Here is a 14,935-nt window from a genome sequence, read left to right on the forward strand (position 1 = left end):
AATTATGACATTATTGCATTAATCGTGGGATATATTTAACATACATTATTTATATTTTATGTATGTTAAATATATCATGGTACGTCATAAGTGCATAAAATCCGCAGTCTGGTAATGAAAAATTAATTCAATTACATTTGATGAAACAATAAAAAATATATTCACAATTTGGAGCGTACCCAATTATTTCGTAATTGGTGTGTCTATATCTCTATAAAAACTCAAAGTATCGAGTTAGTTTCCACGAATTCTTCTTATCGCTGTATGCCATTGAAGGTGTTAATAATTCCTGTAACATCAAGAAGAGCAAATCTACTAGGCAGCGTCAAATATTCCCCAAAACGAGCGAATCTTTCTCCGTCGCACGTATTGTTCCGACTCGGTTAAAGCACGATACGGTACACGGAACGAGAGAAATTATTCTCATTGTTTCACCCCGACATTGCAACACTATGGCAACTTTCTTGGTGTCGTCGAGGACACGACGGGAACGAAGAATCCGGTTAAGGCGGTCGTAGCCGCGTGTCCTGGCCGCAGGACCTGGGCTACTGCTAAGAAATACGCTTCAACCTTCCTTCTTCTCCTCCTTCTCCTCCTCCTACCCTCCCCCCTCCCTCAACCCCTTGAAATTATCACGGGTTCGTCTTTCTCAACTTCGCGCCAGGAATTCCGAGATAACGAGTGCCGAATAATAACGTTACTCTCGCGCAAATGACTCGTGTCTCGGGGCACGTCGACAGCAAGGAACGGTTCATATTTTTCTTCCACGATTACGAATGGTAATCCGCTTTCGCGAAGGCGCTCGGGACTGCTCTCACGCCCGCGAGGTATTGTAATTTCAAACCCCGACCCAGGTCTTAGGAAAACAGCTTCCTCGCGTTCCGTGAGGGGGGTGGATTTAATTCGCGACGATGCCTTTCGAATGCCATTACACGGATTTTACTTTCAAATCGTTCCCCTCTCGTCGACGATTTTTCGGTTGCCCTTTTTGGAATTCCGTGTCGTAACGGGCTCTCTTCTTGTCGAATACGGTCTCCGATCACCGGAATGGATTGGGGAATCCAAAGTAGATTTACTGTTTACTTAGAGGGGAAACGATTTGTTTAACTGTAAGAGATTTTACTGTGATTTATAAGGGATTTTTATGGGTATTAGCGTGATGGGTTTGATTGCTTTTTTCGGAGAAATGAAATTATGATTTGATATTACTCGGTGTAATTGCCTTTAAAAAATACAGTTTTGAATTTCGTGAAGAAAGATGTCATTTACAATGTTCGTTAAAGAAACCATTTAAAATTTATGGAAGATGTACTTTAATTTGATGTATCAGATTGATGTACATCAGATAATTAGACGGCTTTTCCAAGCCAAAACTAAAATACTTTGAAAACTAAATAAAATAAAATAATAGAATAATATAATTAAATACCTTAAGGGGAACATATTTTTATGTGGGAAACATGAGGGAAACATAATTTATATACAAGATTATACTCATATGTAAGACTACTACAAAAATGTACATGAAGCGACTCCACGTGGTTGGATTTATTTTTCTGTTCTTCGAGCAACGAAGAGAAGAACAGAAATGTCAGTTATCAAGCAACAGGGAGACGTTTTCCTCCAGGGAGTGGCATTCCAGGTAAACATTCGGGATACCACAAGTTTCTTGTAGACGCGGAGCCAGCGATCGAATGGACGAGCACTTGTCTTGCTTTCGCTTAATACTCGACGTTCCGAGCTTCTCCAAGCAACGCAGAAGTTTCTGCTGCGAATAAAACTTCACGATTTGAGCGAACAGAATCCCGGAACAATCATTACTCGCGCCAGGAAAGGCGTCTTCCTGAAAATTATGGGCGAGGCGAGAAAATTCGTTCGTGCGCCTTCTCTGCTTAGACCCGTCGAGAAACTTTGGAAACCTGAATTTACGGTTTCTTTAATTAACTTCTTTTCTTACATTCTTTTCTTTTACCACACCTCGGCATTCTCCTCTGACTTGTTTTTTTTTCATTTTGAAAATGTACAAAAAGTTTCATCAAAATAAGCCTTCGATTAAGAGACAATTATTTTAAATATTCGTGACGCAGTAGATCCGGTAGAAAGCTAGAAAGTGATCGATGTGTCTGATTATGATATGGTAACTCCACTTGCATTACTGTTGGTATATTTTTACTAATATCTACTTTAATCGATTCTAACATTACAAAAAATAGTAAATTGAATAGAAAAATAGTATGATGCTACTCCCAGCATTTCTTACCACGAGTGCGAGTAGAAATAGCCTGCATTAGTCAGACACGCCCCAATCACAAAAGACAATCTTCAAACACTAATTTCTTGAAAACGAAGCCATCAATAAAAAAACATCATACAACATTTTCGACGTGTTTTTGCACGAAGAATCACCTCCTGAACCGATTACACGACGAATTTTCTCTCAGTCCAAACAAGCATCATAATACATGCGCCTGTGAATCAGTAATCATCCCACAGATGTAAATGCAAGTAAAATTCGAGTTTTATCGGTCCCGTGGTCGATAGGTCGTAGCTTAATGGCTGCTGTTCACCTGGTTACCCGGTACGCGAACACCAGCAAGCATTATTTTGACGGGACACGCGTACACATTCGCGAATCAGCATTAATTGTAACGCTGGCTCGTTTAGCTGGTCTCGGCTTGTTTCACCTTTCGTCGACGTGTTCGTTCGACGGACAGCCCGGAACGCTGGCGCCAACCGGAAAAGGGAAACCATAGAGACAACAGTGGAAAGGGTTTAGGGGTGGTAGAGGTAACCGAGACTCCGTCCTCGCGTTAGTCACCCCTGGCTCCCCCCGGGGGAGAATCACTGCGTCAGTTACAGCAAAGTCGCGCACGCTGTGCCTTTCTTCCTACAAATCCTCTGGGAGAAGTGTGGCGGTAAATCGGTGGAATTTTTCCAAGCCCGACCGTACGAAAAGGCTGTATATTCTGCAGGGGATGTCTGGTGGAGTGGTGGCACTTGCACACGCGTACCACGTCGACGATATTCTTGAAATTCTCCTGGACAGGATCTGACAAAGAATTAAGCGTTCTGAATGGACTCGAGATCCATGCTTGCTGATGTACAGTTATTTTGTTTTGATGTGAGAACACAGGGTCAGTAAGGATTCATAATTAAATTTCTTTGGGATATTTCGAGGCTATGTCAGAAGAGGAATGGATCAAAATTGTTTCTGTATGTGTATTGTGATACGAATATTGGATATATGAAGTTTTCATTCTTCACTACTATTGAATTTTTGTTAGTTTCAAGAAATGTATTTCATCCTTGAAAAATAATACAATCCTTAATAATATTCATCATAAATTATACAAGTATTCAAAGAGCAACATTATTCTTTTGGAATCCACATAGGTCACCAAAAAGGTTCAATCTTCAATTTTGAATGGAATGGAAGTTCTCGATTTAATCATACCATTGGTCGATGATTCAAGCTTCCTCGCAGTTCCGAGGGATCCCTCGGTCTTGATAAGTTGCATATTTAAAGTAAAACCTCGAGGGACCTCAACTTCTCGGGATCTTCCACGTTAAGAAAGCTAAACGCATCAATCTCCCAAGTATCAAGTCATAAAGCTCCGCCGCTTTATCTTCTGGCAATCGGAATTAGCCTACCACCGAATTGAGTTCAGTCGCGAAGGGGATGCCGCCAATATTCGGGATATCCAAGACGTAATAGCCGTAATCTGAGCATTCCTACAACTAAAGCAAGGACATTCCCTGGAACTGTCTAGAGAGATTAATTCTTGGAATTGCTCGGGTATCTTCAACGCTCTATACTCCGCTTCGTGAATCTCGGTCGCGTTCCTAGAGCCAATCAGCATTTGTTCAAAAATAGATGCACCCAAATACCACCCGACGTTCTATTGGAATACCGCGCGAACGGTGCGAGGAATTTCTCACTTAATTTGTTTACACCTACAATTCTCCTTGATAAACAATCATTCTATCATCTATTACGCAATCCAGCCAGGATAAGTACACAAGCTCGAGTGTTCTCTAAATGTTGAATATCAATTTCAATCTATTTCGAGAAATTTGATTTCCCAGTTTCGAAAAAACTTCTTGGTCAACAGTCCGTTTCGCTATTCATTTTGGTGTACTTTCTCAACTTGTTCCCAGCAGCTCTACTTTGAAATCAATTTTCGCCAAACGCGTAGAAGTTTTTAAGCATCTCAATCCCGGAAATATGAGTCCGCGAGGCGGCTAGAATAATTAATTAAAAGACAAACTCGAAGCCTCGGAAGCAATTTAACGGGCTTGGAGATTCAGGCGTGCTCGTTCCGTCTGATTAATTCCTCGTGATACCTCTAGCGCCGCGTCACTTCCGGTCAACGAGGATCGACGTTCAGTCTTTCAACGAAAATCACCATCGAGACATCTATGGAAATGATTTCCAAACTTTTCAAAGAAGTAGATAATTTTTTAATGTGGAACTTCTATTAATCGAGAACTAATTTTTCCTTTTGATATTGTACAAATTCCAAATTTCAAAGTTCTAGATACACATATATAAATATCTTTGTATTAAATTGGAATATACAGTATTTCGTATTTATTTCGATTATATTATAATTCTCATATGCATATATAAATGCCAAACATGTAACTCACAGTGGTCGTTAATGGCTTGCAAGCTGATGCGACGATAAATAAATAAATAATAATGTACGGTATTGAATTGAAATTATATTTCAATACAATACATACATTTTTCTCAGCATATTCTCACGTAATATTTTTAATACGATTAATTCCATTCAGAAGTCCTGGTCTTCGAATCTTTTGCTCATATTCTTCAAAAAATACGACGTTTCTCTCTGAAGAGCCATTCGTCTCCAGTTGAGAATCACTGCTGTGTAGTTACGAATTTACTGCTCCATAGTCTCGATATCAAACACCCAGCATCAGTCATCCTACGTTAGTCTCCGGATAGTCTTGCATAAATCGGCATTCGCACACACCGACGCGTATACTCATGTACGATGGTCATATTTAACGAATGTCTCAGACCGGAAATTAAGTTTCTGCCGACATGCATGCGAGAAGCCAGCCGATATTAGAGACACTCTCCTTTGGCTAGCTTTCCACGGTAGCCGATAATCTTATATCGCTGAAGTTCATTTAGCCAAGTTCTGCATAAATTTACCTGAAAGATATCGCTATCGCCAACCAGGGAGAATATAAACACTGCCCAGGACAGTCGCGTATCGTTAATGATACTATGCGTATAGATATATACGTTCATTGAAAGTAAACGAACCGTCTGCATGTTCAATGATAAAATCTGGGTTGCAATCCACAGTCGTTGAGAAGAAAATAAAATCAAAGTAGAAAGTACAACTTCAGACCTGGTTTTATCGCGTCAGATTGGAACCTAATTGAATCCTCAATTGATAACCAATCTACAAACCCAAAGTCAACGATGTAGCTCCTATAATGGCACTGAACCTTGTCCACGACGCTGTTTTAAACTAGAGACAAAATTTTCCGCAACAACTCCAGGTAGTTCGTAAAGGGAATTGATTATCAAAGCGTTCGACGCCGTTTGATTGACGTTTAAGCTCGTTTCGAAGTCCTCCAGTTTCTCGAAAAGCCTCGATCGAAATCCGAGCAAAATTCATTAAATATAAAAGTACCTCCATTGCGAGGTTCCATCTTTGGTAATTAAACCCGCTTATTTTATACGAATCCTCCTTCACGCCAGAATGACTTGCTTCTGTTGATCGATACTTGTTTCAAGAGGACGTCAGAACTCGTCGCATCGATGCCAAACCGCGAAACTGTTGGATGGTCGATCGGTTGGAATTAAATGCCTCCAGTTGAGAGACCAACTTCACGCAGAGCTGAGTGAGCAAAATCCCATTCAAATAATAGTTGACGAATAAAATTGCAGTTCAGTGATTTATTCCCGACGTTTATTGGATCGAACAGTCGTAAGGATGAGTTTCTACTCGTTGGGCGTGAAATATAATTTCGCTCTATTGTATAACGCCAATTCTTGATTAAAGATGCAGGGATAGAAAGTTGTTTGTTATCACTCTACTGCTCAATGTATTTTATTTCATTATATTATTTGAAGAGGGTCAAAAATAGAAAATCACCAGCTGCCAGATATAAGGCACTACCTATATTCTTTCTTCTTATTTACATTAAAAATCACAATTACTACTTCATTCATTCATTCTTTTCTACTTTCCATCAAATGATAACAATCCTGATGGATTTTACGAGCTCGAAGAGGCTGAGAGCCACTGCTCAACACACCTTTCCACACCTCACCATTTTATGCACCGAAATTATCAAACGCTTTCCTTTAATACGCCGCGAAATTTAGCGAACACTTACCACGGTATTCAGGAGAAATGCCCATGGCTGGCATCCAATGTACTCGAAAGCGGGAAAAAAGGAAAAGAAGGACCCTTAAATATCACCGCAACGACCGTGCATCACGGACGGCCGACGGTCGAAAACGATTAAACGTTGTTCTGGCTCCAGCGTCTTCCATTACGTAAAATTGCAATATCCATTTCCCAGTGAACGCGATGTTTTCACAGAATTTTGCATTATATTAATGAATATCCGTTCGCGTATCGACGTTGGAACGAGCGCAATCGATCGAGACACCCTTCCCCGTACAGGACCGCGTCTTTTCCATGAAAGAAAACGAGCTACTTTCACGTTCACGGTGGACGATTGTTTTTAAGCGAGAGAAATTTCTGGCACATTTCATGGCCGAACGTAACTTTACGCCCGTAACGACAGAAGTTTACTGCCTGAACAAAATGAATTTCAAATTGCTGGACGAGTTGTCTGGCCGAGTTTCCCCCGCGGCTAGAGTACGTAGGAGTTCGTCTAAGCGCTTCCTACGTTCGCCCTCTTCCTTTCCTACGTTCGAACGCAGTTCGCGGCGCGAATCGTTCGTAATGTGTGAATAAATGGTTGGTCAATTGCTTGAATTTAGGTGGAGATCACAGACTTGCGAAATTTAGTTCGCGAAATAAGCGTAGGGGAGGTTGGGCTGGGTTTGATCGCGTGGAACGAGTGATAGTATTCGGTGACACTTGTGGGTTGGGAAACTAAACTGGGAATGATAGTTAGAATAAGTCAATCGTTGGACATTGATAGCGACCATAGATATGTTAAGTATAGCTTGTGAAATATTTGTTTTTTAGAAAATTCAACTTTGATATTTGGTTCAGTGAATTTGGATTTAATGAAACAAACAAAAAATTGCTAAATAAACTTCAATATCTATATCAAGTCCATTAGGTTCCACCAAAACGTAAATCTTTGTTTGTGAACAGTAGTTGCCTAAACCCACAGTAGTTATTAAAGTATAATAAAAGCTGTCTACGGTTTTATAAAAATATATGTAAATAATAATCATTATCTCGTTCATTACTAAATTCCTAATTACTTACGCTGTGCTAAATGAACGTGCCATTGTAATTACAGGAAATGTGAAGCTCTAGGAAGCACCGTATTAGATGCAAAAAGTGTTAGTTTAAATTTGACAGAAGATAAGTGGGCGGTCGGAATAACCGTGGTGAAAATAGTGATAAGCGAAATAAATAGGGTAATTTTAACCGGCTACAGGGCCATTATCTAGCACCTCGTATAACATCAGTAGCCAAGCAGTATTATGTTGACAGGGGCAATTTCAACCAAATACCTATTTCTGCTCTAAATGCTACAAGATACTCGATGATTAGAACTATCCTCGAAAATCAAGCCAAGCCGCAGTCCTGAAAAATTGTTATTACTTTCAATCTGACGAGAAATAATACTTTTCATCAGTGGATTCTTCGGATTAATTATTTTGATGGATCGTTAAAAAATTACTCGCACAAAGTTCTATTCTTTAATCATTCCAAATCAATTATTTACCAATTTCATCGAAGTTGAGATTTGTTCGAAGTCAATTAATCCAGCTCTTGTACTACATTCGAAATTACTCCAGAATTATTTTACTCCGCGGATAATTACCATCGCGATGTAAAAACTATATTAATTCGCTCCAACAATGTTTTACCTTTGGTAAACTTTGTTGTTGGGCGCCGTTCACGAAGGCAAAGCATTTACCGTCAGGTTAAACTAAATTTGGCGAAATTCAACGAAGCTAATTTCAACGCGACGAACAGAATGAAAAATAGCTTACGCTTTTTGACGGAGCCCTATGTCGATTATAAAAGTTAGAAGTAAAAAGTTTCCGTCATTAGTGCCCACAATCCCTTGAACGACCCGTACACGCCTCGTCATGTGTACAATACCCCCAACGACCTTTTTCTACCCTCATCCTCGACTCCACTACCTTCTTTCACTTTTATTTCGAACTTTTCCGCCATTTTCCACCCTTACCTCCAATCGCTCGAAAATCGTGGGAAAGCCCATCATCACAGCCTTCACTGTCCACAGGATACAATTCCACGATCGTCAATTTCCCCGATCAAATTAAACACCGAAACCAAACCACCCATACGCGACACGCAAATACTTCATCAACGCATCAAACGCGACGCGTTAATAAATCCAGCGGAACGATATTATTTGCCCGCGTACGGTCATCAATCTCAATACATACAAACCGAGGATCTCATTAGTCACATTGTAACGGACGCGTTTATTACCTGCGTAACCATTGGTTCCGGTTCCATCTATCTTTTATCTCGTTTCTGGGAACGTTCATCGAGGGACGTTCGTTTTCGATCCTTCTCGCGTTACCACGCTCTCTCCCCCCTATTCCCGTTCCGCAGGATTAAAAAATTCCGTGAGACCGGGCTTGTCGCCAGTCATTCCGCGACAGTATCTTTCAGTCGGGGCAGCCTATCCTTTTGCGAGGACGACAATCTCCAAAGGTATCTCGAAAGCCATCTAGACCGGTGACGAGCCAAGTAAAGTGGCGGGAGAAAGAGCTGTGCGAAGGAGAAGAAATAAGAGACGTTGCTCGGCTTGCGCTGGACCGTTTGAGCCTTTTAAGAACGGAGCTTCCACGATGGCATTAAGTTAAGGGAGAGCGAGACGAGAACGACAAGGAGCCCGAGTAGCTGGAAGAAAGGCACAGAGTGCCGAGGAAACCCGCGCCGTCGAACTGGTTCGTTCCACCGGAAAGTCGTATCGATTCCTTATCATTCTCAATGCAAACTTTATACCCCTTGTTCCTGGCTATCGCTAGAAATAAGCTTAGGTGTCAGTTCTCGCGATGTTCCATCACCATTTCCTGAGCGTTGAGGAGCGAGTAAAAATTCCCAGGTGCGAAGTCTTACTGGGTATCTTTCTTATCCTTTCTGATAAAAGTACATTTCGAAGGAGTATGTAGGAGAAGTTCATATAAATGTTAATTGACACGCATGAAACGAGATAGGAACAATTCTTATCGATTTTGCAAACCAAATGTCTTGCCGGTCTTTTGTCTCTGTCACTGTGCTTTCGGAATCGCGACGATTTATGAGCAGTCGTAAAGTGAAACGGTACGTTGTACATTGTTTAGCCTGGCCTACTGTCCAGTAACTTCCATGGATCGTACTACCCATCGTAAAAACGCTGTTTAAAGGACACCAAGGCGTAGTGGCGTTAAACCGCTTTTCAATAATGAAACCAGTCTCCGAAATAGTTATTTAAGGATGTCATACCACGGTGAAGACACTGTGATCACTTTTGTAAATACAAAATTTCAATATTGTTTTAATTTGCTCTCTTATAGGATCATGAAAAACATACAAGTTCCCCAACTATCATCAAAGAAACTTCCAAATTTTTATTTTTAAACCTCGGGTCACCGCGAAACCCAACAAAACTCCTCAAAGCTGCCCCTTCAGCCAACTTTGGCGTCCAGAGCCAATTCAACACACCCATGTAACTGAAAAAGTTCTTCTCACTCTTTGATGTATAAATAAACATTATCTAAGAGGAAAGGACTAAACTTGCAATCCTTTCCTCCAAATTAATTCTCAAAAGAGGCTCTACTTCGTAGCGGTTCGACTGCCCAGAGCTTTCAGAAGTCGCGACTTCGCGTCGTGGGAAAACGGAGCTTTATCGCGTCGTTGACCTCAGACTCGCGAGGACTCGTCGCCACCGGAAGTGACGCGAAACCGCTTCTGAATAAAGAAGGGACGAACCACGCCGCTGGACATACGTAGGCGCGTGCATCGCTTAAACGGGAACCGCGTCGCAAAGTGGACGTGCATTTTTAAAGGCGCCGCGATACTGCGGCGTCGTAATGTCGACGAACGACACTGGTTCACGACATAGGACTCAAAGGGAATTCCCCTGGCTACGCTCTCACGCACCACTTTGAGATTCACGAAATAAGAGACTCGATTCCATAGAAAATGCACACCTTGCCAACAAAATGGTTGACTTAGATTGCTGACGAAATTTCACACCTTGTCAACAAAATGATTGACCTAGATTACCGAAGAAATTTCACACTTTGTCCACAAAATTATTGACTTAGATTACTGAAATTACTCAGTTTAAATAATCCCCGTCTTAGTTTGAACATCACTTACGAGAGTAAGAGTATCAAAATCTCAGTAATAATGAAGCCAAGTGGTCCTTGAGCATTAACAACATGCATTATTTAAATCAGGTCCAGGCCATAATTACTCAACCATTATGAAATTACTTAAAACCCATTACTTAAAACCCTCCATTCATAGAAAGGTGATTATTTATCGCTCCCTCCCGTTTACCCTATTGAAACTTCTTAATGGGTATATTAATAGCCCTCAAATTCTACAAAAGATCGTAATGCGTAAAACTCGACGCGGCCGCAGTCAGCGACTGCAAATCTTGTTGCACGCTGTGCTTTAAATACGCCCCCATAAATCCAGCCAATCATGAAGAATTCTCCGACGGACACCTTCCGCGCAATAAAAGCCAAAAGCGGCAGTTTTATACGCGTCACATGGACAGCTCTGGTCGTTCGCGGAACTTCCGTCGTTCCTTGCGAACGCAACCTGCGTTGTTTCGCGAAACTTTTGATTAAAATGAGCGAAACAGCAATTGCCCCCACTGCGCCCGATTAATGCGCGTGTTTTCGCTGCATGAACCCTTAGTCGATAAACAGAACGATGATTTGGTTGGTTATTGAATTATCGAAATATTTCGCTGTCCCATGCGTCCTATTTGAATGATTCAGATTTGTAACCATGACGTTATCGCTATGATTTCGCGAAACTCTTTCGTGACCTGATTATGGTACATCAGGTACTGTTTTCGACGATTTTGACAGAGCTTGCAATTATAATTATAATTCGTTACTGTCATATTTAATATTCCAAGGGGATTATTATTTTGAATATTACCCTGGAATATTAATTTCGCTAATGAAATTAATGAACGTAATACTGATACTCTTAAATGATCGTTAATGGAGTTTAAAAGAAGCTACTCGAGGGACCAAAAAGTTGAATGTCACTTGTAATAAGTGGTCCACCTTAATTGGTTGCCTTTTTTCCAAGAAATAACAAAATATAATGCTTTTAAATCATTTTCGTTCGCTTTTCACCTAAACTGAACACCTGTTCACCACAATAAAAATGTTTCTCCTCCCTTTCCAGCACATGTCGAGGAATCGTTCCTGGAGAAAAGGTCCCACAGTGACACACTTTTACTACGCCATATTACAGTAACGTCTTGTGACACGCTACTGCATTAAAACGCCTAGAAAAAAGAACACGCAGACTTTTGTGAGTTTAAAATGCCACGACTTTAATGTCACGCGAGCGTGGATCTTAAGGAGCAGGCCGTGCGCCGGAACGACGCGCATAAAAGAGAGTTTCCGGTGAATTATGCACGGCGTATGAAAAATTCCCGCAATGAGCGGCGGTCCAACTTCCAGAGGCCGCATAAGGAGATTCGCATTATCGTGCATGTTGGATGAGAGGAAGGAGCGAAAGGATGGCGGGCACAGGGCACAGATAGAGGCCACCGTTGCTGCCGCTGCTTACGATATGAAATTTTGATCAGGGAAGTGCACTAGGCATAGGAGTACCTCCGGAATCGGAAGCTCCACGTCTCGCGAGGACGCTGCAAATAAATGCGTGCGAACAGCCTCGTGGAAAGATTTGCCCCGAGCTCGACTCCTAATCAAACCGATCAGATTCCATTTTCTGTTAACACGTTGGTCGCCGCGTCACCCAGAAATGGGAGACAGGACTTTCCATTAAGGAATTGAAAAAATTAATTCCAAAAATGAGACAATAATGAAAATAAATCTGGATGGGATTCGTGAATTTTTTGACATTAAAAAATTAAATACTACGACAAATGTTAAATTGTTCAATTTTCAATAGTCTCGAGATAAAATCTTAACTTTGTAGATAAGAAAAGAAATTGACGATGTCATTTGTTACTAATACCGTCGAATAATATTCAAATTGTATCTATCCTAAACGTATTATAAACTCATTTGTCCCAGTTAATTTTGGATGTCCAACGAAGGAAATTCTAGAATTTTGCGAACGTTTAGCTTGTTGGTTCTAACGTTTCGATGTTGCGCGTTTCGCGGCGCACCGATACGTTCCGCGGTAATTGGATTTTGATAGCGGTGAATTTCAATGAGCCTCGCGGGATCGATGATACTATTGAGGATATGGACAATGTAGAAAATTATTGAAGCGTCGGACGTTGAATAGTTTAGTTTCACGATCGGTTTATCGCTGGTTCGCTGCCAGCTAGTTGAATGTTACATGAAATGCAAGAAATAGTAGCGTCCTCCCTGTAATTCTGCTCGACACCAAAGGATTAGAATCCCTTCCATTGTTCGCATACCGTATATAACGCGCAACAAACACGCCACCATTCTTTTTCGAGAGTCCATCCACTATTTTCGAGATGGTAAAACATACTCTTCACTTATTCAAGTGAAATGTCTTCGTTCTACTGTAGCAAAGTGCCAAGAAAAGAAATTACAAAATTTCAGGTAGTTTGTATTAGTAAAATGCTGTTTATTTACCTCTTTCAACTTGTTTGTCTAAATTAAATACTAAGTTTGATGTTTCCACACAAATATTTTATCATAAATACGTACATGAATGAACTTTAAACATATATATATTCGCACGCAAATGTATATATATATTTATAATAAAGCATTTATTTGGAAACATCGAACTTGTCATTTAACCAGTCAGCTGTAGCGTTCTCTTTTCTATGTGTGTTGTGAGAATCAAGCAATGGCTACATATACATCTATAGACGAATATAGTCGTCATGACAGAAAATACTGCCACTTCTCCATGACGAGTATACTCGTCGGGCACAGCTGACTGGTGAATTCAGGGAAATTTCCTTAATAGACATAGAGGGTACGAATACTTATGGGACTGCTTGTAGCTACCTATATGATTTTTACAATAACACCAATTGTCATGGTCATGTCCAGTCCATCTAAAATCTTGTATCAGCCGCAGACGCGAGCAACGTCTCTCGAGGGACTTTGCACCCACCAATTTCTCTCCTAACGCCTACGAATACTCCGTTTCTGTTTCAGGCCGCTGCTGAAGCAGATAAAGAACTCGGCCGAGTCGCACATCGTACTGGATTGCTCCACGGAGAGGATTTACGACGTGTTGAAGCAGGCGCAGCAAATAGGGATGATGAGCGACTATCACAGCTACCTCATCACCTCTCTGGTGAGTCTTTTAATTAAATGGAAACGCAATTAACGGTCGACTTCTAGAGTCTCGTGTTCGGTCGAAACAGTATCTTTCCCTCGCGAGCCGGCTGGCAATTAGAGGGGACCGTGTCCGACAAGAGGGACGCGTGCATAAACTAATTCGTCCGAGTCCGCCGCGTTCGTTCGATTTTTCCTCGCGACGCCTTTTTTTCCGAGTCTACGGGACTCGGTTCGTTTTCGTAATCGAAATCGACAAGGGTTCCCCGTTCGGCGGAGTCGAGGTAAATTATCGATAAGAACGCGAGAAGGATTCGATAACCGGACGATGCTCTTGCCTCGATGAGATTGGCTGCTAGGGGGCTGTCGCTCGTCCGTGGGCTTCGTCGCTCGAATCAACGTTAACGGGGGGAACGTGAGGCTCCCGGTTGTCTGGCCTCGACTTTAATGGAACTTTTAGCGTGCACCGATGCCGGCACTCGCCGTCGTCGGAGGCGCCCGTGTAACGCGATGAACGCGCCCGCGTTTTATTAGACTCGAATTACGCGGCTTGTCCGTTCTACTGTTGAAGCGAGGCGGAGGAAGAGAGAGAGGAAGAGGTAGAATACGAGAATGGCGAGGGAAAACATTCGTTCGTTCCATTCTCGAGTACGTTCTCCCCCGGTGAAATTGTTTTCTCGTGCTGAGAAATGATCCTCCGGCATCCCCGCAGGAAATAATAATGAACAATGAAGGAAAGATAAACTCCTGTTCTGTTTGAACCGCTTCGCTGGTGAATGGTACGATTACTTTTTGCTCGCCCACTGGAGAAATCTAGAGGAATTTCTGTAAACGTGCAGAATTTAGCAGCGAACCCTGACGTCTAGTATTAATTGTTCGCCACGGAGTCTTCTTCTTTAATAGGAACTCTTGAATACTAGGGCCACTCGGCGGAGTGTCCTGGAACAATGGGACAGTTCTCTGTGCAACGGGGGATCTTGAGCTGTTTTGGCCTTGCTGGTTAGGTTTTAGTCTGATGCGGGAGTTAATTAAGTGAATTGAATGTAAAGAAGACTTTTGGATTTATGAATAGTAGTAGGCCGTCCTGAAAGTTCATGCTACTTATACATATGCTACTCAAATTATTATGTGAAACATACTATTATGAGTTAGAAAAGAATCTCTCGCATTTTATATTTTCTCACCTTTCTGACACAGTCATTATACCGTTATTTCTGTAGTTGTTTTTATTAAATATTGGCACGTATACAATACATTGTATAATAATGGTTTCAAATT

General features: G+C 41.4%; 1 protein-coding gene across 6 annotated transcripts in view; it reads left to right on the plus strand.

Annotated features, from left to right (window-relative positions):
• LOC128890965 (glutamate receptor ionotropic, kainate 2) overlaps nucleotides 1-14,935 on the plus strand; it is a 276,750-nt gene that overhangs the window by 205,438 nt on the left and 56,377 nt on the right. For all 6 annotated transcript variants that reach the window (XM_054150023.1, XM_054150025.1, XM_054150022.1 and 3 more), the window contains exon 6: nucleotides 13,535-13,676. In XM_054150023.1, the coding sequence (XP_054005998.1) occupies nucleotides 13,535-13,676 (142 nt within the window). The remainder of the gene's footprint in view (nucleotides 1-13,534; nucleotides 13,677-14,935) is intronic.

This window comes from Hylaeus anthracinus, unplaced genomic scaffold (assembly GCF_026225885.1).
Source record: "Hylaeus anthracinus isolate JK02 unplaced genomic scaffold, UHH_iyHylAnth1.0_haploid 12001, whole genome shotgun sequence".
Classification (NCBI taxonomy): Eukaryota; Metazoa; Arthropoda; class Insecta; order Hymenoptera; family Colletidae; genus Hylaeus; species Hylaeus anthracinus.